The 21,127-nt window shown below is 51.3% G+C and overlaps 2 protein-coding genes across 3 annotated transcripts in view; both read right to left on the reverse strand.

The window, feature by feature from the left end:
• Positions 1-4,741: 4,741 nt before the first annotated feature.
• LOC125431079 (nuclear pore complex protein Nup98-Nup96-like) lies at positions 4,742-8,840 on the reverse strand. Its single transcript, XM_048493643.1, has 4 exons — positions 8,634-8,840; positions 8,191-8,345; positions 6,689-6,800; positions 4,742-6,038 (listed from the first exon to the last, which is right to left on the reverse strand). Exons 1-4 carry the CDS (start codon positions 8,725-8,727, stop codon positions 5,824-5,826), a joined length of 576 nt encoding a protein of 191 aa, XP_048349600.1. The 5' UTR covers positions 8,728-8,840; the 3' UTR covers positions 4,742-5,823.
• Positions 8,841-9,874: 1,034 nt separating this feature from the next.
• Positions 9,875-21,127, reverse strand: part of LOC125431078 (nuclear pore complex protein Nup98-Nup96-like) — a 67,125-nt gene continuing 55,872 nt past the window's right edge. For both annotated transcript variants that reach the window (XM_048493641.1, XM_048493642.1), the window contains 2 exons: positions 17,791-17,930; positions 9,875-10,136 (listed from right to left, as the gene is read on the reverse strand). In XM_048493641.1, the coding sequence (XP_048349598.1) occupies positions 9,890-10,136; positions 17,791-17,930 (387 nt within the window). In that variant the 3' untranslated portion in view covers positions 9,875-9,889. The remainder of the gene's footprint in view (positions 10,137-17,790; positions 17,931-21,127) is intronic.

Below are 21,127 nucleotides of genomic sequence, written 5' to 3' on the forward strand. Positions count from 1 at the left end.
CATTCTCTCCTGCTAGAACACAGCCATACAGCCCGGAAACCACACAGCACCCCAGTGATTCCCGCCGTGAAAGCCTTCGACAATACATTAAGATAGATTTCATCAACACAGATGAATGTGTGACGTCCCAGTTAACCAAGGCAGGGTAGGAAATGGAATATTTGTATTATTTACCTAATTTATACCCTGCCTTTCGGCCCTCGCAAAGGCCGCCAAAGCAGCTAACAAATGTACATTAAAACATCACATCTTAAAAACCATTAAAACCAACACATATCATTAACACCAGTCCTAAATATATAAGGACCCTGGTTTTGTTGCAAGCTCTTTCCTAGTAAATTTTGTCTTTTGTGCAGCTGTTGGGGGAGGAATCGCAGCACTACCAAGAGAAACTCAAATCCTCCTCACAGCTGGAACATTCTTTGCTGCATTTTTTTGCTGGGCTAAAACTAACAACATGAATTTCAACAGAGGTAAATGTTAGATGCTACTGTTAGGCTGAGAAAATGAAATGCACAGATACAGGATGGGGGACACCTGGCTTGACAATAGAACATGTGACAGTGATCTGGGAGTCTTAGTAGGCCACAAACTGAACATGAGTCAGCAGTGTGATGCGGCGGCCAAGAAAGCCAATGTGATTCTGGGTTGCATCAACGGGAGTGTATTGTCCAGACTGAGGGACGTAATAGTAGCACTCTATTCTGTATTGGACCTCACCTAGAATACTGTGTCCGGTTCTGGGGACCGCAATTTAAGAAGGATATTGACAAACTGGAACAGGTCCAGAGGGGGATGACCAAAATGGTAAAAGGTCTGGATACCATGCCCTATGACAGTGGGGGCGAACCTATGGCACGGGTGCCAGAGGTGGCACTCAGAGCCCTCTCTGTGGGCACGCATGCATAGAGTTCGTCATGTGTGGGGAGGTGGAAAATCACCCCCCCCACACACACACACACATCTAGGCTGGCCTGGGCCGCTGGGCAGGACGTGTAGGTAACCCTGTTATGTGCTGTTAAACCCCACTAATTTTCATGGGAAAAACTAAAGCACAATCCTTTACCTGGGAGTAAGCTTGGTGGCTGGCAGTGGAGCTTGCTTCTAAACCCTCCTAGGGTCGTGATTCACCCATTCGAAGCGTTGCACGATTGCTTCAAAGCAAAGCCACCGACTACCACCAAGCTTACTCAGTAACGTGCACCTTGGAGCCAACCATTTTTTGCTTTAAACTTCGAAAACCTCCAGCAGTATTCAGGTTAGAATTGCGGGGTTAGCATACCACTTTGACGATAAATAAAAGTGGAGAAACTTTGGGTTGCAATTTGGGCACTCGGTCTTGAAAAGGTTCGCCATCACTGCCCTATGAGGGGCAGGTTAGGGAGCTGGGGATGTTTAGTCTGGAGAAGGTTAAGGAATGACGTGACAGCCATGTTTAAATATTTGAAGGGATGTCACGTTAAAGAGGAAGCAAACTTGTTTTGTGCTGTTCTAGAGACCAGGACAAGGAGTAATGGAGTCAAAGTTCAGGGAAAGAGATTCCACCTGAACATCAGAAAGAACTTTCCGGCGGCAAGGGCCGTTCGACAGCGGGATGCACTACCTCGGAGTGTGGCGGAGTCTCCTTCTTCTCAGGTTTTTAAACAGAGATTGGATGACCGTCTGTCAGGGATGTTTTGATTGTGTGTTCCTGCATGGCAGGGGGCTGGATTGGATGGCCCTTGTGGTTTCCTCTCATAAGCATGGGGTAGGCAGGCAAGCCCATGGCCCAACAGGGGCTGTAGTAGTGCACTGCCGACCCAGCAGCGCCGTGGTAGAACGTTGGGACGCCAACGGACCTGCGGCCTTGCCGGTCGCATCGCACCCCCACTCCTCATCCCCCCATGAGTCACGGGTCATGAACTGTCTGGCTCAATCACCGGGCGCAGGGACAATGGTCTTGCCCCCCAGGTGAGGATTAGGCTCAGACGCGTACGCTCCTCTCCGCACGTAGCCAGATGAGATCATGCATCACATGATGATCTCCCGACCTCCACCTCCGTTCTCCTGGAACTCCCCGGTCCTCCCTCTACCATCCCCGATAGAGTAACAATAAAAGGTGCCAGGAACCGGCAGACGGGAGACTCGCTAGGAACACAGACCTCCGGTCTCCCGCTGCTGGCGATCTCCACCAGATGTTATCTCCGCGTCACGTCTCGTTCTTACGCTGACCGCGTGGGTCGACTACAAGGGGCCCCCGTTTTTGGCCAACCCATCACCTCTGGTGTCGTAGTCTTGTCAAATATGGATGCTGGGATGTGCCACTTCAGGCACTTATCTGAAGTACCAAAACCTTTTATTATTTTTGCCTTTTCAATAAGTGTTAAATTTCTAAATTCTGGCCTCCTGTGGTTTGCTAAGGAGAAAGACCTCTAACTTTGATGGAGATCTTGCCACTCCAGTATCTTACTGTAAAAAAAAAGTTCCTAATTTCCAGCTGGTATCTTTCTGTCCATCATTTAAACGCATTATGGCAAGTCCTATCGTCTGCCGCCAACAGAAACAACTACTTCTCCTCTAATTGACTGCCTGTCAAATACTTAATACTTTCAAATACTTAATTTTGTTTCTAGAAATCAAAAGAAGGATATTTTCCTCAAACAAGGAACTTGACCATATTTCTAAAACATGTTTTTACAACAGCCCAACAGGGAGAATGATCCCGTTTTCTACCTTTGCTCACCAGCCACAGAGGAAACAACAGGACTTTATGATTTTTGGACCTAATTAGTAGCCCCCTCTCGTCACACACAAATAATGAGTAACCCGCTCTCGGGAACTGGTGAGAACCTGCTGGATCCCACCTATGGGAACAGCCCTTTCCCTGCCTCTCTTGAGGGGAGGAAAGCTGAACCAGGGGGGAAAAAGTACCACAAGGCTGAGATCCAACTTCTAAAAGTTTCTCCGAAGCACACTCAGCCGTGCAAGTGAGAAGGAATGGGGGAAAGTCTAGAACGGGTGGTAGTTTCCAGACAGCACAAAGTTTAGACCTTTCTTGCAAGGCCGGCGAAGTATTCCAAGCCCAACTGTACAAAACTGGCAGACACGTCCCCCCCCTCCCCGCATTAAGAAGCTTCGTTTCAAAGGGTGATCACTCCTGCACAGAGGATTATTGGCTGCCCTCTCCCCTCCTTGGAAGAAATCTATAATTCCCGAAGCCCAAAGAAAGCCCAAAATATTCTGAGAGACCCGTCTCATCCAGCACACTCTCTTTTTGAACTGTGACCATCTGGCAGACGATACAGGTCTATCAAAACTAGGACAAAGAGGCTTAGAGACAGCTTCTACTCTAGAGCTGTGGCTATGCTGAACTCCGCGGCTTCGTGTTGATGTGTTTGGGGCTGTGTAGGGATGGGTGGAGGAAGGGGAAAGTGAGGGTGGGGTATGAGTCTGAAATTGTGTGCATCGAGGAATGCTGCTGTAAATTTCGTTGTGCGTGCACAATGACAATAAAATGCTTATGCTTCAGGGATTCCAAAGGAATGCTAAGATTGACCAGTGCTAGTGGGGAGTGGTGCAAATACTTTCCCCCCAAAGTCCCCGCTGGGTCCAGTAAACTATTTTTGGGCATTAAAAAAAACTTCCTACCGAGATGCAGAAAGAAACTTCCCAGGTGTGGCCCCTCCCTTTGGTCCACCAAGGCCAAGACCAGCAACGGCTCTGCAGGCCCCGGGGCTTCTTAATTGGAGATGCCGGGGAGTTAAGCTAGGACCAGCTGGACGCCAGGCAAAGGCTCTCCAGGGACTCAGGCGGAGGTCTGGTCTACCTGGTCCTTTCAGGTGGAGGTGCAGAGGATAGAACCTGGGATGTTCTGCCTGCCTGCCTAGCATATGCGCTGCCACTGAGCTCCAGAGCTTCGCTTGTCAGAGGTCTGCAACCTGCGGCTCTCCAGAGGTTCATGGACTACAAATCCCATCAGTCCCTGCCAGCTGGCAGGGACTGATGGATTATAGGCATCAAATCCAGGCTGTTCCTGAGACTGCAGGCTCCCTCTATTAACCAACCGCCACCTGCAGAAGCCCGATCTTAGGCAGGTTCCGTGACCTAAGTTCTACACAGCACCAAGTTCTGTTCTGGCAAACGTGGGCCAGCGTGGTGCAGTGGTTAAGAACAGGGGCACTCTAATCTGGAGGACTGGGTTTGATTCCCCCACTTCTCCAGAGTTGCGGAGGGCTTATCCGGTGAACTAGATTAGCCTGCACACTCCAGCTGGGTGACCTTGGGCTAGTCACAGTTCTTCTGAGCTCTCTCAGCCCCACCTGCCTCACAGGGTGCTTGTTGTGAGGGGGGGAAGGAGTTTGTCAACCCCTTTTGAGTCTCCTTACAGGAGAGGAAAGAGGGATATACATCCAACTCTTCTTTTTCTTCAAACGGAAAGTCCACACATTATAGGTTGCAGGAGCACCAGCCAAACAGCTGCAGGATTCAGAAGTCTGATGGCGACCCACCTGTTTTGCCAAGCGCTGTCAGGCAAGTGCCCATTCGTGGGGATGCACAGGTGTTTCAGCTGATTCCACTGATTCCACCCATCAGTATTCCACTGATGGGTGGAAGGGGGAAGGGGCGCGGCAGAAGTGAAATTCAACGCAGGCCAAGACTACCTCCAGGTTTTACACAAGGGAATAGCGGAGGGGGGATATTCTTTGGCAAACTGATCCCATTTTGTTTTTAAATGGGGGAAAAGAAGAGAGGTGATCAGGAAAAAAATGCTATAAACATTTTATTATTATTTTTTTCTTAGAAAGTGTTTCCAGAAAACACAAGAAAATAATCTGGATCATTTATTTATAGTTTTCGATAAAAACCTTTACATAAACTGCACGTGTCCGTCCCCACCCCCGCTTCTGCAGACCCTCGACGCACTCGCCGATCCCCTTGCAGCCGCAGCCCCGGTCTGTGTGCTCGGCCGTCGGGGGACGGGGATGCTCGCCTCGCTCATGATGTGCAAGGTTTTCTGCCGCTGCTCCCTGGCTAAACCACCTCTTCCTTTTGGCAAATGCGACCAAACCACAGGGCTAGGAGACTCACCGTCAGGCTAAAGCCACAGCCTGAACTGAGCAAGCAAAGTCCAGCATTTGCCAAAGAAGTCCATGCTTATTAGCGCTGGCGCTTGACCACGGCGGCAGCACGGCCAACCCCTGAGAGGCCAGCTACTACACTCTTCTCACGAGGAGCAGAAGAGACCCCAAATCTTGAATGGCGAATGCTCCCTCCTCGCAGTAGCCAAAAGCCCCTTGATGTCATTCCCCCCTTCCCCCCTGAAGGCTGCAACTCCAGCTGAAGTTGGGCTTGCAGCATTTGGAGGGTCCCTGCTAAGCCCCCCGTGGCACGGGCGTGCCGGAGACGCACCCTCCCTGACCCACCCGTTTGCCTCCTCCAGCGCAGCCGTCGAGGGTGCCCTTTCAGCCTTCACAGGGAGGTCCTGTGGAGAGGAGGGGCCCGTAACGACTCCTCCCCGACGCTATGCAGAGATCCTGACAACGCAGGCCAGACAAGCACCTCCGCCGGCTTCAGCAGCAGCATCTCAGAGGCTTTATTAACAACAGGGAAAGCACATGGGGAAAGCACATGGACCGCACCCCCCGCCGGACCAGGTCTGCAGGTTCCATCTCTGCGGGGATGAGGTGGAAGTGAGGCAGCCAGGCAGCACCTGGGAAAGGTGGAAAGGTGTTCTCTGTGCCGGAGATCGCGGCGAGTGCCTGCGAGGGGGCTTGCAGCTAACGCCGACTAAAAACCAGGGCTCGAGAGTAGAGGCGAGTGCCGTCCGGTCCATGTTCAGAGGCCTCACTGCATCACAGTCAATTCCCGCAGGTAGGACTGCGTGAGGCCGCGGAGCTCCTCCAGGGCGTAGTCCTCGGGCATGGGCAGCCGGCCGATGTGGGGGGCCAGCAAGCGCAACGGCACTCTCTGGACGTCAGGGGTGGAGTCCGAGATGGAGTCCGGAGGGTGCTGCAGGCTCAACACCACACGCAAGATGTTGGCAACGCTCTTGGCCATTTCTGGGCGGGAAGGGAAGCAAGAATCCTGGAGTCAGAGATACGACAAGCAAACCCCACATATCTGGGCACCCCTCCCAGACTACACTAATCTCTGCTGATGTCTATAATAAAGAGCCACACTACAGAAGACAGAAGAGTTTGGATTTATATCCTCTTTCTCTCCTGTAAGGAGACTCAAAGGGGCTGACTATCTCGCTTTTCCCTCCCTCCCCAGCTATTTTTGTAACAAACACCCTGTGAAGTCAGGTTAGGGGCTGAGAGGAAACTCAAAGGTCACCAGCTGGCATGTTAAAAGGTGCACAGAAGCTAAAGAAATCTGGCTCCCCAGAAAGCCTCCACGCAGCTCAAAGCTGACAGGCGGAAGCCGGAGTCAACCCAGTTCTCCAGATTAGAGTGCACCTGCTCTTAACCACTACACCACGCTGGCTTCAGAGTAGGTTTAGGTTTGTATTTTGACAAGTCTTTAGGAGGGAGCTTCCAGCGTCCTGCCGCAGCCTCAGAGGACTCTCTGCACAGGGCCCAGGGGCACAAACGTCCTGACCCAGCAATGCCAGGGCTGCTATGTCGGACCAGATCCAAAAGGCCCACAGAATCTCCATCCCTCCATCCCAGCCGGCTCCGGGCAAGACGGACTCTGCACAGAACCTTACCGGACTGTGCCAATCGGTCTTTGGCGCTGCGGCAGGGGACCTGCTCGATCCTGCTGCAGAGCGATGTCACTTTGGTGTTCAAATCCTCCAGCTCATACTCAGAGCAATCCAGCTGCAAACATGACCATGGAGGGGAAAACATCATTCTCTGTGGATACCCCCCCCCCTTCCCACCCACGGTTGAACAGATCCATCCGACCAGAGATGGGATCCAGCAGGCTCTCACAGGTTCCCGGGAGTAGGTTACTAATTATTTGTGTGTGCCGAGAGGGGGTGACTAATTGATTCGATTTTGCCACGTGATTTTGCCTTAGTTAAGCCTCCTCTCAGCAGTAGAGCAGAACTGGAAGCAGTCTAGCAGGAGGTGCACTGGCGATGGCGTGGCAGCCTGTGCACCTGCATGCGTCGTTCCGCCCAAGGACCCGGCATGGCCGGCTAGCGATCATGCCACAGCCCGTAAGGAATGCCGGCTACACCCCATGGAGTGCCCGCTTGGCCCCATTGGCTCTACCATACAGTTTGAATCCCACCACCATGGCAACCTGTCACTAAAATTTTTGGATCCCACCACTGCATCCAACCACTCCAGTGAGCCATCAGCACTTGACACTGAAGCAGCCCCAAATCCACCCACCCACGGTAATTAGAAGCTGTGACACGGTGACCTCGCTACCGAGGAAAGAGTAACACTGCTAGGAAAGAGGAGGAGGTGTGAAGGAAGAGGGAAGGAAGACTAACCCACTGAGGATGGAGGGCTGGAAGCTAGCCCAGAACTTGCGGCCACCTGCAGTTGGCAACACCTGAGCCCTTGATGATGGGAGGTGGGACTTTTGGAGGCTGCCGATTCACAGGTTCACCAGATGCGGAAGCAGCCTGAGCCATCCTCTCCTCCTCTCCCCACTACATTAGTGCAGCCACAACCCAACTCGTTCCAGCTTTTGACAATGGTGGGAAATTTATTGCTGGGCCGTGAGGAATGGAGCTGTTTCCAATCTCTCTTTATTCCACGCTCTCCAGCCACTTGTGTGTGTGTTTTGGGCCGGGGGAGGGGTAATCTATTATGCAAAGAGATCCACACGCTCCCCTGGTTTTGCTCCTCCACGGCACCCGTCCTACTCTCCCTAGACACGCCATCCCAGGAGGAATGACTATAAGAACATAAGAACAAAGCCAGCTGGATCAGACCAGAGTCCATCTAGTCCAGCTCTCCTGCTCCACCACTGCGGTAGCCCTCAGGTGCCTTTTAAGGAGCTCCTACAGGCAGGAGATGTGAAAAGCAAGAGAGGCCTTCTGCTGCTGCTCCGGCTCGAGCACCCTGGTCTGTTAAGGAGAGCATTTGCAATCTCAGATCAAAGATGATCAAGATGCGGTAGCCATAGATCGACTTCTCCTCCATAAATCTGTCCAAGCCCCTTTTAAAGCTATCCAGGTTAGTGGCCATCACCACCTCCTGTGACCAGCGTGTTTTTTTTTTCTGAACCTTTATCTTAGCAGAGCGGTACCTGCTGGATCCGGCCAACCATCTCGATGACTCTGATGTAGTCCAGGAAAACCAGCCCAGCTGTCTCCCAGTCCTGGATCAGCCGGCTGTGTTCGGGGATGGCCATGTCTTCCAAGAACCCCTTCAGGTACGTGTAGTTTTCGTTGATGATGGCGTCTGAAAGAGAGGGGGCAAATTCAGCTGGGTCAGCCATCTTGTCTGGCTGAGCCTGTGAACAGCATCTCTGAACAAAGCTGGTCCAGATTTCACAACAGAACCTGGTGAGACACGGGAAACCCTTGGCCCGATCGTCTGGAACAGGACGAGGGGTGCTCTAGAACCCCACAGGAATGAAGGATGCGCCAGGAGAGGGCTACACGGGCCTCGGAGGATGGCCAGGCGGCCACGCACAATGCAAGAAGGCAGGACTGACCCAACCCAGGGGCCGCAATCAACGTTTCTTACCTGCTGCCAAGTGCTTGACCACCAGCCTGTGACACGGGTTCCAGTGACCGGCTCTGGACAAGTACAGGGCCTCTTTGTGATTGTCCCCCTGCATCCTGGCCCTCACTGCCTTGGCCGTCAGAATCCACTTTCTGGCGGCTTGCGCTTTGCCCGCTCCATGAGGAAGATCTCCTTGGCCAGGAGTCGGGGTCTCCGACCAGAAAGGCAGTGCGCCTGGCTTAAAGAGCTCATGAATGGCCGGCCCTCTCCACTTGACGCTAAGCCTTCGTGAGGAGACACACAGTGGGGAAAGGGGCCCATTAGTCCAGGCAGCTGTGCTTTAATTTGGACATTGGTAGCCTTATCAATCTTATCCTCCCCCAGCTCCATGGATCTAAGTGGTGGCCGGCAGTCGAAATTAAAACACTTTCCCTGGGATTCTCCTGGGATTCTTTTGCAAATGCTACCTCCTTCCGAACTCTTTTTTTCAACTAAAAGCTGACTCCTTGGACCAGGAGCTAAGCTAAAGTTCTACAAGAGACCAAGTCTTGGCAGTAAGGCTGTTCCCCTTCTTTTTCAACATCAGATTCAAAACCAATCTGATGGCAGGCGATCCTGAAGCATACTCAAAGCCTCCAAGCTTAGATGGATACCCGCAAGGGCTCTGTTGTTGAATTCGTACCCTTGTTCTGTACTCCGAGGGAGGTTTCTTAAAATTGACTCACAAGAGTGGAAATGCCCCCACTGTACTATAGTGGTGCAATCCATGGAACATATAATGTTTAACTGCCACAAATACGAGGAAGCTAGGCCCAGGCTTTTGACTCTTCTTCCTGCAAGTTTAAGGAATACTCTGTTGCTGGGAAGGTTGCATTCCTACTAAACAACTCTTTCTTCTGTGATTTTTTTAAATTCTGTACTGCTAAATGAGTTCCTCTTAGGAACTTTGGAATAATACCTGTGATGGTTTTATGTATGGAACATTTGTCTGGCTAATGCTGGTTGTTATATTGGTATTGTGCCTAATAAAGGTTTTATGTATGTATGTAGTCCAGGCAGCTAGATTTGAAGGGAGCCTCAGCTCTTAAAGAGTTCATACTCCCCCAAATCTTGTTGGTCTCCAAGGTGCGATGAGGTTCCAATCTAGCTGTTTTGCTCTACGCCTCAGGGGTGTCGAACATGCAGCCTAGGAGGGCTTATTAGGCCGGCGAGATAGTTGGGGCAACCCCCTCCCCCCATTTCACGGCACTGAACGAGGTCGCTGCAGGACTCCAGACTTACCGCTTGGCGTTGAGTGATGGGTGTGGAGAGTCTGAAGGCGACGCCCACTCCCCACAGCCCTCCCTCTTTCGAAGGAGCTGGGCGGCGTGGCGAGCTGGCGATTCCAGCACTCCCTGCTTTCTCCGACAGAGTGGGGTGTAATTCAAGGCACGCAGCACTTCCCACAGGTGCCAACTGAGACGATAGTCCAAGGGGTCGGCGGTGGTGCTCCTCGGGTCCAGCAGCTGATGGAGATCGTAGCACCTGCAAGGGAAGCCGATTCTGGCTCAGGAGCTCCAGAGCCTTGGGACTGCAGGGGAGTTGGTTGCCCGTCCGGGCTCTCTTAAAAAAAAGGTTAGTTTACTTTTATTGGGTAGTGCCTGGAAGCCCAGTCCCACATGGCAAAGCAGGACGGGAATTCTCTGGAAAAAACCAGACCTCTGGGGAAGACTGCGAGAATGCCCCGGAACACGATGAAACCTCTGTTTAGGCCCGTTAATTTGGCATGAACCTATATGGCTCCAGATGTTCATGGATCTACAATTCCCCATCCAGCCCTGCCAGCATGGCCCGGTGGCCATGCTGGCAGAAGCTGACCTGTGAGGTAATCCATAATGAACATCGAAGGCACTCCCATGGGATCGCTACACACCATTGAATTCGTGCACAAACCTTTGACCTGGATGGTCCAGGGAAGCCCAATCGCATCAGATCTTGAAAACCAAAGTAGGATCAATCCTGGTTGGTGTTTGGATAAGAACATAAGAACTAGCCTGCTGGATCAGACCAGAGTCCATCTAGTCCAGCACTCTGCTACTCGCAGAGGCCCACCAGGTGCCTTTGGGAGCTCACCTGCAGGAGGTGAAAGCAATGGCCTTAAGAATATAAGAATGAGCCAGCTGGATCAGACCAGAGTCCATCTAGTCCAGCACTCTGCTACTTGCAGTGGCCCACCAGGTGCCTTTGGGAGCTCACCTGCAGGAGGTGAAAGCAATGGCCTTCTGCTGCTGCTGCTGCTCCTGAGCACCTGGTCTGCTAAGGCATTTGCAATCTCAGATCAAGGAGGATCAAGATTGGTAGCCAGAGATCGACTTCTCCTCCATCAATCTGCTCCAAGCAAGTCCCTTTTAAAGAAGCTATCTCCAGGTTAGCAGTGGCCATCACCACCACCTCCTGTGGCAGCATATTCCAAACACCAATCCGCGTTGGTGTGAGAAGAAGTGTTTCCTTTTTATTAGTCCTAATTCTTCCCCAGCATTTTTCAATGAATGCCCCTGGTTCCTGAATTACCCGGTGAGAAAGAAAGAAAAAACTTCTCTCTGTCAACATTTTCTACCCCCCTACTGGAGGCATAATTTCTTATAGGACTTCAATCATATCCCCCCTCATATCCGTAGCAGCTTTAGATTTAGGATGGGGGAAACAACTCCTGTGGATGTGAATCAGGGACCAACACAAAACTTGCAGCACGACCCAAATTCTTCGTGCCGTTAATCTTTTTGAAGGGTTACCTGTCACTGTACAGCTTTAACAGGTGAAAGCAGACATCCTGCACGGAGCGCTGCGAGTCGCCTTCCTCGGCCTCACAGCCTGTGCCTTCTCTAAGGTCTGGCGGAGGCAGCGGAGGAACAAAGCGTGCACCTCGCTGGCTATAGAAGAGTCCTGGGGGGGGAACAAAATGCCCAGGGAATTCAGATGCAACCGCATGGACGAGAGCCCGGACCTATGGTCCTTTGGGCATCGACAAGCTTCCCTTTCCTCCAAGTCACATCTACGTCAGTCACAATACAGTCATCACGGAAGAGGATCCTGTTTTCACGTTCCACACTGGTTGACTTAACAAAGCTACCGTGTGAGTTTGGCATGTTGTGACTGTAGCTTGCCATTTCAAGAACTCCAATAAGAACATTGTCATTCTTGGGGAAGGTAATTGAGAGAGTGGTGTTGGAGCAGCTTCAGGGCTTCCTGGAGGACGCATCGGTGCTCGATCCCTTCCAGTTGTAAGGAATTCCATAGACGCAGAAATAAAAGGCTCTGGGAGTAAAAGTCCATTTATTAAGACATCTTAGAAAGCTCAAGTACACGCAGTGGCAGGAATGACACTTCCCGCCAGAAGCACAGGTTATAATACCAGTCACCCCATCCCCCCCTTCCACATAGCTTCCCATGAGAACAGGGGCTTCATCTCCCAAGCGCTTGAGATAAAGAGTCTCCGCTGAAGCATCTGGCCCATCGCCGGGCTGTATGGAATGCACTCAAAGCGGTTACTTCACCATCAACACTATTGAATCGCTTTACACTCTGCCTCCCCTAAAGAAGACCCCTTCCCCCAGGTTTGTCGGAAGAAATTTGAAAGGCGATTGGAAAGCAGCAATAAGATTAGAGGGCTTCAATGTTACCGGAATAGACCCATTGATTATACCCAGAGAGAATATCCACCCAAGAAACTAAATATTGCAAGCGCTTTGCGATTAAAGCGAGAGTCCAGGATAAAAGCGTCAATTTACCGTAGTGCTTGTGGCCATCAATAATAGTCCGGTGGGGGGCCTCTCCAGTCGAATTGACCAGAGCAGGTGTCGAGGCATGTGGAGCCTCCTTGAGCATGAAGCTGGAATGGAAGACAGGATGGATGTTTACTAAGAGAGTTAGAGCAAATCCTAAAGGCGGGCGAAAGTGACATCATTAATCACTTTGGGGTAATTTGAAAGGAGTCCCACAAATCTCTTGCCAAGTTTAGAAAATTTATGCACGCGTCTCTGGAGGTTTTTGGCAGATAAATACACGCAGGAGCCTGCGTGGAGGAATCCGGCGAGTGTTTATCCGCTTATACAGTTTTAGGAGTCCTTTTGCTTGTTGTAAGGCCGGTCTGGATCCGACTTCCATCCCTCGGCTAAGGGATGAAAATCCATTGTTGAAATTCTGGGGGGGTCCAAAGGCACTCGCGAGATGGTGAGTTGTGGCAACCTTGTAGTAGCGGAAGGAGCGACTCAGACACAATGAGAATTTCAAAGGGGTTTTCTTTGTACTACTATGAACCACTGCGATTGTTGTAAAGCGATGCTCCATAGAAAGCGGAATAAATACGCGACCAATTGTCTTGAGTGGTAGTTAGGGTGCTTAACAAAGCGTAAATACTGCTCCTAAGGTTCACCATGTTCGTTCTCTCCGTCTCGCCCGTCACTTTGAAGCGTGGTAATTGCCAGAGAGCCGACTGGCGATGTAGCGTCGACGTCCTTCAACAACCCCGCAAAAGCGGCTTTCCAGAACTTGGGAGATGAACTGGGGGCCTTGGTCTGGAGACCACCTTAACGGGTGAATGGAGGAGACGGTAAACATGTTGAATGAACAGCCCGTGCCAACTTAGGAGGCGGAGGGATGGAAGCACATGGAATAAAAAATGGGCTTGCCCAGAGAATAAGTCTACCACCACCCATAAAACCGTGTTGCCATGACTTTCTCGGGCAAAATCTGTAATGAAATCCATGGAGATGACTTCCCAAGGCAGGGGAAGCTACGGAGAAGGTTACAATAGTCCATGGAACTTTCCAGGATGGTTTTGGCTTCTGCACAAACCAGAGCAGCCTTTAATGTAGCTGCCTCAATGTCTTTTGCAGCATTTGATGCGCCTTTTTACCGAGGAGAACTACCACGGGCGGAGCCAGAGTGTAGAGCTTTTCAAAAAAGCCAAAATGCTCTTGGCCGAGCGGGCATCGTTGGCAAGCTTCAAGAACCTGCTTTAGCGGAGGGGAGGCATCGTACCAACATTCCCCTCCGGCCAAAATCCCCGATTCTCCCAAAGCTGCAGTGGGAGTCCCTTCGCAAATACGGCCGCTGGGAGGCTGCGTGCAGCCCAGCCTTCCTCCAATTCCCGCGAGGAAAGGAGGAGGAGACGAGACTGGGAATGGGGGGGGCGGAGGAGAAGTGGATGTTTCGAGATCGAGAAAGTGACAGCCAACCCCAATTGGGAGGGAAAAGAACAGTGCGTGGAATGTCTGCGTATGAAAGGCAGCTCCACCCTCGGTAGAAGCGCCGGTAAGCGGAAGCTGGTCAGCCCAGTTTGTTGGTTTTCCAGGGGAAAAAATGTGGACTGTAAAGAGAAAGCGAGAAAAGAAGTCATTGCCAGAACGGTTGTTTTGCTTGCGGACATGCTTGAGGGGGGGTGGAAAAGAGCGCTGCCAGGTTTTTATGGATCCGACCAAACTTGAAAAGGGATGTTTAGCCCCTCCAGCCAGTGATGGCTTAAGTGGAGAGTGCGCTGCTTTGATGGTCGCAGTCTCGCTTATCGCCACAGTCCAGTTGAGCTCGGCACCAGAGGAATTTTTTTGACAAATAAGCACCGCGAACCAGTCTACCATCTTTATTTTTTTTCTGCAACAGGGCTGCCCCAGAAGTGGCACTTTGTCCGAAGGCGTCCACGTGAACCACGCTAAGCGGGGAGATCGGGTCAGGGTGCTTTAGGATAGGGATGCCGATTGGTAAAAGCGCCAAGATTTTAGTAGTTCAAAAGGCTGTTTGACATTTTTCAGACCAGAAAAAAGGGGCCCACGGGTTTGAAGTACGGACGAGTGGATCCTTACCCTTAGATGCGTGAAGAAGGTCTGTGAGAGGGAGGAAGTCAGTTCAAGCAAATTAGGGGGGTATAAAATCCACGATAGAAATTAGCAAAACCAAGAAACGCACGACTGGAGTTCTTCTGCGGTTGGTGGGGAGACGGAGCCATTGGAGGACTTCAAGGGTCAATTTTAGCAGGATCCATTTTAAGCCCACCGAGGCGAGATCCGGTAACCCAAATAGTCAATGTGGAGGTCTGATGAAAACAGCATTTGGAGAGTTTGGCAAAGAGAGAGTTGTCAAGCAAAGCGTTTCCAGCACCTCTCGAACCAATATTTCATGCTCTTACCTTCTATTGTTTCGCGAAAGTAAGTTAAAAACATCATCTAAGTATACAACAACTCCCTTTGTACAGTATTAAATCGTATGGAGAACTTCATTAATAACAAGAGCCATGCAAAGCCCCGGGCCCCGCTTAAGCGAATGGCATTATTAAGTATCTCAAACTGTCCAAACTTTGTGTTAAGCATGAGTCAGGTGTTCATATCAACTTCCAGCAATCCTGACTCTGTAATGTAAGCTTCTCTCAAAGTCCAATTTAGTAAAATGCGTCCTTTTGCCGAAAGTGCATCTAAAAGGTCCTTGATCAAAGGCAAAAAGTTGATATTTATTGGACAGGGAAACCGCGTGAGACCTCGGGATAATCTGTGCAAAAGCCTTAAAGACCCATCTTTCTTTTTGACGAAACAAAAGCGGGAGCGAAGCGTGTGTGTGTTTAGTTTGGTAGCCCGCCCGTATAAAACCGGCGAGCGAGGTTCTTGTCTATAAAGAGCCGCGAAGTTCCTTCTCCTCATTAGGACTTCATCTGCCGGTAGATTCTACCCTTGGGTAGTTACTGCGCCCCTGGTTGTATGACAATTTTACAGTCAGTGTCTCTGTAAGGGATTTGGCAACTGATCCCGCATTCCCTGCTCACTGAAGAAAAGCTCTGGCTAGATCTTGATATGCAGGTGGGATGCCAACGTAGAATCGGGAGCAATCACTGAGGAAGCCAAGAAAGGGGTATTGTGTCAGGGGAGGCGTTGGGTTTTCTTCTTCCCAATTCATGTATGATGTTCACACGCAGGGAAGGGAGTCCAGTGAATTCTAGGATCCTGCAATACTTCCAAATGAATTTTGGTTCATGTAACAACAACCAAGGCATGCCCAAAACTATGGAGTGTTTGGCCACTGGCGCTAAAAATGAAACTAATTTTCTCCCAATGGTCGGGCGAACGGGAGGAGAACCGGCTGTGTTCTTTGAGCTAAGGCGGTCCTTATGGTTTCCGAGGAGCTGCCGTCCATTTGGAAGTGAAATTGGTATGGAGCTTAGCCAGTGGAATTAGAGTCCAGACCCAGCTCCTCTGCCACCTGGGGCCGCATTAAGCAGTGGGAACGCCCGGAGATCCCACAAAGGGCGAGGCTATAATGCTGAGGGAGATGTGTTTAAGCGGGGTTGGCCAGAAATGCTTGAACAGTAATGGGGCTGCCTTCACCTCCCACCACTGTCAGGAGTCGGGCCCGGCATGTCCATAGAAGGGGGCTGAAGAAACCAAACAGCTGCTTCCCCACTCCTCTGCGGTGGCAAGCCGGCCGCCCGCTTTGGATGAAGCCAGTGGGGAATGACCCTGACCTCGCGTGGTGGTTTTGGCAGAGCCCAGTCTGCAGCGGAGCTGGGCCAAAGTCGTTGGATTTTAGCTTCTCCCAGGATGATTAGTTGGCCGGTTAGATGACCAGGCTCCTCCCGCGAAGTAAGAACACAAGCCCAGAGGAAATCCGCGCGCGGCCCGGTCGGAGAGTAGTTTTACATTGTTAAGGCGGCTGGAAGCTTGACTTGAGAGTGGCAGACACAGTAATTGGTTTTAGGGCGCATGGGCGGCCTCCTTGTGACGAAGCGAAAATATTCCAAGCTTGTGACGGCATGCATAGAGACCCTAACTGGATCCCTTTAATCCGCACTTATTAAATGGTCACGAAGGAACTTCGGAATTAGAAACCACCGGGCTTTCACGCGAGCTTCCGTAAAGCTGTCCACAGCATCCGGTGAAGTATTAAGCGATTTCATGCGTTCAGGCCCTACTCAGGAGGAAGTTCGAGCAGCAGCATGCCGCGACGAATTCCGCGGACAAATTCTGCAAAGCGAGGCGGTTTGCCTTGCTGGATGGTTTTGATGAGTCGCGAGATAGCTTCATTCTCGCCCGGATCTTGAAAGCAGCAGCTTAGGGGAGGCAAGCTGTTAATGCGGGGGGAGCCGAATCGAGCGCTGGCGGTGCAGCTGGCGTTTGGAGTGGCAGGACTCCAGGTACGTGGCAAAACTCTGGTAGCGGCATGATCAATGGCACAACATAGACCTCAACTTGGGGCTTCCCCGGGTCTGCTGCCTCCTTAAGCTCCCTTTCCAGCGCAGCCAGATCCCTCTCATGCGAGGCCAATGCATCCTGTGAATGCGCATGCAAAGCAGCCCAGCCTTTCTCGTTCTCACCCAATTTAGCCAGTTAGGTCCCGTTTAAAGCGGGCTTCCAGTGAGCTCGGCACTTTATGCGATGCGCCAGAACACAGAGCAGCTTTCGGCGTTGTCGGGCGTTGTGAAATCCAGTCTGGACTGTTTTCAGGACTTTATCATGGACTGATCGGGATTCACTGGGCATATTGCTTCGTTTGGAGGCGCTGTCTTTAGCGCACGGGTCCAACTCGAAAGCTGGACTTTCTTTCGCTTCGCTGTTCCCGGTCCCCTCTGCAGGTTTTATCTTGCTGCGAAAACCTTTGTGCCGCTCCTCCTCCCATAACTGGCGTTCCGCGGTTCCATGCCGCTTGGCCAGGTGCCTTTGGGAGCTCACCTGCAGGAGGTGAAAGCAATGGCCTTCTGCTGCTGCTGCTGCTCCTGAGCACCTGGTCTGCTAAGGCATTTGCAATCTCAGATCAAGGAGGATCAAGATTGGTAGCCAGAGATCGACTTCTCCTCCATCAATCTGTCCAAGCCCTTTTTAAAGCTATCCAGGTTAGTGGCCATCACCACCTCCTGTGGCAGCATATTTCAAACACCAATCCCACGTTGTGTGAAGAAGTGTTTCCTTTTATTAGTCCTAATTCTTCCCCCCAGCATTTTCAATGAATGCCCCCTGGTTCTAGTACAGTGAGAAAGAAAGAAAAACTTCTCTCTGTCAACATTTTCTACCCCAGGCATAATTTTATAGACTTCAATCATATCCCCCTCATATCCGCCTTGGTTAGGATGGGGGGAAACAGCTCTGGATGTGAATCAGGGACCAACACAAAACTTGCAGCACGACCCAAATTCTTCGTGCCGTTAATCTTTTTGAAGGGTTACCTGTCACTGTACAGCTTTAACAGGTGAAAGCAGACATCCTGCACGGAGCGCTGCGAGTCGCCTTCCTCGGCCTCACAGCCTGTGCCTTCTAGGTACGGAGGCAACGGAGAACAAGCGTACCTCTCGCTGGCAGAAGAGTCCTGGGGGAACAAAATGCCCAGGAATTAGATGCAGCCGCAGACAGACGGACCTGGTCCTTTGGGCATCGACAAGCTTCCCTTTCCTCCAAGTCACATCTACGTCAGTCACAATACAGTCATCACAGAAGAGGATCCTGTTTTCACGTTCCACACTGGTTGACTTAACAAAGCTACCGTGTGAGTTTGGCATGTTGTGACTGTAGCTTGCCATTTCAAGAACTCCAATAAGAACATTGTCATTCTTGGGGAAGGTAATTGAGAGAGTGGTGTTGGAGCAGCTTCAGGGCTTCCTGGAGGACGCATCGGTGCTCGATCCCTTCCAGTCCGGCTTCCGTGCTGGGCATGGGACGGAGACCGTCCTCATCACCATCACAGATATGCTCCGCATGCAGCTAGACCGAGGCGGATCGGCGCTGCTGGTATTGCTCGATCTCACAGCAGCGTTTGATGTGGTGCGCATCACTTCGACCTTTGATCCACCGCCTGGCAGCCTCTGGAGTGCGGGGCACTGTCCTTCAATGGATTGCCTCGTTTCTCCAGGGTCGGGGCCAGCAGGTATGGTGCGGGGTTGAGGCCTCCCAGAGAGCCCCACTTAGTTGTGGGGTCCCTCAGGGGGCCTTGCTTTCCCAGCTTTTATTGCTAACATCTACATGCTGCACCCCTTGCTCAGCTGGTGCGGAGCTTTGGGCTGGTCTGTCACCAATATGCGGATGACACCCAGCTCATTCTGTTGATGGAGAGGGGGGCGGCCTCTGCCCCTGCAGCTCTACAGCATTGTTTGGAGTCGGTTGCTGGTTGGATTTGGAAGCAGAGTAGAGTTAAAACTTAATCCAACAAAGACCAGGAGGTCCTCTGGCTGGGCCGGGGGGAGAGGCCAAGGGGAATTCCAGCCAACTATATTGGAGGGGTCGTTTTGGCCCCGGCATCCCTGGCTTCATTAGCCTGGGGGTCCGCCTGGACTCTGCTGCTTGTCAATGGAGAGCCAGGTGGGCCCATGTCACCCAGGTTATGCGTTTTTTCATCTTACCGCCAGGCATGGCGGTTGGCCCCCTATCTCTCCCAGATGCGACCGAGCCTGGCCACTTGTGATCCATCGCGACAGTCACCCTGTCGCGGTTAGATTACTGTAACTTCAAACTTTACGCGGGCCTTCCCTTCGCGATTGATCTGGGGAAGTTGAAGCTGGGGTCAGGAGAATGCAGCGTAAGCGGCTTCTGACAGGTGGTGATTACTCAGACCATATCACCCCCCTGTGCTTACGCCCGTCTGCACTGGCTCCCCAGATGGAGTTCCGGATCGCTCTTCAAAGGTGTTGGTAATAACCTTTAAGGCCTTACGGCGGCATGGGGCCCTCATATCTACGGGACCGACATCACCCCTTATGTCCCACATAGGCCACTGTGGTCGGCAGCGGCAGAACAGCTGGTGATCCCTGGCCCGGCGACGATGCGGCTGGCCTCGACCTGGGCCAGGGCCTTTACGGCTCCTGGCCCCAGCCTGGTGGGAATACCTTACCTCCATCAGTCCGTATTCCTGGACTCCAGGAGTTCCGCAGGGGCCTGTAAGACAGAATTATTCCACCGGGCCTTTGGAGAGGCGGCGGCCAAGGCGAGTTTTACTGCCCCCCATTGAAACGCTGCCGAATTTCCATCGTTGCCATCTTGGTTGGGCCTGCTATGATTCCACCTGGGCCCACCTGCCTTCTCCCTGCCTTCTCTTCACTTTTTCCTTGCTTTTAGCCTTAGGAGCGGGCGCCTGTCTGAACTGCTTTTTTATATTGTTTTATACTGTTGAGTAGCTTGGATCGTTTTTAAATTATATGTAACTGCTGCCGGAGTTTTAATGCTTAAGTTATGCTGTCGAGTTGCTGTTAGTGACAGCCATGTTGTTGAGAAGCCTCGAGCCCCCTGGGGAAGAGGCGGCCTATATAAATCTAAAATATAAAAAAATAAATAAAAAAACATAAGAACAAGCCAGCTGGATCAGACCAGAGTCCATCTAGTCCAGCTCTCTGCTACTCGCAGTGGCCCACCAGGTGCCTTTGGGAGCTCACCTGCAGGATGTGAAAGCAATGGCCTTCTGCTGCTGCTGCTGCTCCTGAGCACCTGGTCTGCTAAGGCATTTGCAATCTCAGATCAAGGAGGATCAAGATTGGTAGCCACAGATCGACTTCTCCATAAATCGATCCAATCCCCTTTTAAAGCTATCCAGGTTAGTGGCCATCACCACCTCCTGTGGCAGCATATTCCAAACACCAATCCCACGTTGCGTGAAGAAGTGTTTCCTTTTATTAGTCCTAATTCTTCCCCCCAGCATTTTCAATGGATGCCCCCTGGTTCTAGTATTGTGAGAAAGAGAGAAAAATGTCTCTCTGTCCACATTTTCTACCCTATGCATAATTTTATAGACTTCAATCATATCCTCCCTTAGACGTCTCCTCTCCAAACTAAAGAGTCCCAATTTGGAATCAGAACTCTGATGATTTCACACAATCTCTCTGACTGGGGACAATTAGAATATCTGCACGATGCTCCTAAGGAATAAATCTTTTATATATTGCTCACAGAGTTCTGATTCCAAATTATCTAATTACCACTCTGTGCTCACCTGTGGTTCTACTTCAAAACAATGCTTTCAGCAGTTTCCTTTTGATCCAGGATGTCCAACTCTGGTGCCCCAGATGTTTGTGGACTACGATTCCCATCAGCCCCTGCCAGCATATTCCCAGCATATCGGGAACTGTAGACCATGAACATCTGGGGTGCCACAGTTGGACACCTTGCTTTAGATCAACAGCAAGGACTTGTGGGATACAGTACCTCCAGAGGCCCAAGAAACGGGCAAACTCATTCCAACAGAAAGGTTCTTAGAAACATACTTTATGCCACACAGTACCCATCACCATTTGCAATGATCAATGCTCAGGGCATGGTAGTCTGACCAGACACCACACCGACAGCCAAGAATGCGAGAAAACATCATGCGGAGACCAGGCCTTGGTGCCAGGAGAAATTCAGATTGTGCACAGCCAGGAAGAGAGAAAAGGAGCTAAGTCACAGAACAGTTTTAAGCCTCACCACAGCACACTGGATAGCAGGCACAACCACAATATGGCTGCCACAAGAGGTGGAGCCAACGCGGTGTTAGGAATTGAGATACATAATTCTAACTCCTCTTCAGAATTTCAGATAGAAGTT

Source organism: Sphaerodactylus townsendi, linkage group LG04 (genome assembly GCF_021028975.2).
Source record: "Sphaerodactylus townsendi isolate TG3544 linkage group LG04, MPM_Stown_v2.3, whole genome shotgun sequence".
In the NCBI taxonomy this organism is placed as follows: Eukaryota; Metazoa; Chordata; class Lepidosauria; order Squamata; family Sphaerodactylidae; genus Sphaerodactylus; species Sphaerodactylus townsendi.

Coding starts and splice junctions, on each gene's coding strand:
- LOC125431079 (XM_048493643.1), bottom strand. CDS start 8,727: ATGCAGGGGGACAATCACAAAGAGGCCCTGTACTTGTCCAGAGCCGGT. Junction 8,346..8,633: donor GGTCAAGCACTTGGCAGCAG/GTAAGAAACGTT, acceptor CCTCTCTTTCAG/ACGCCATCATCAACGAAAAC. Junction 6,039..6,688: donor AGACCGATTGGCACAGTCCG/GTAAGGTTCTGT, acceptor CTTCCCGCCCAG/AAATGGCCAAGAGCGTTGCC.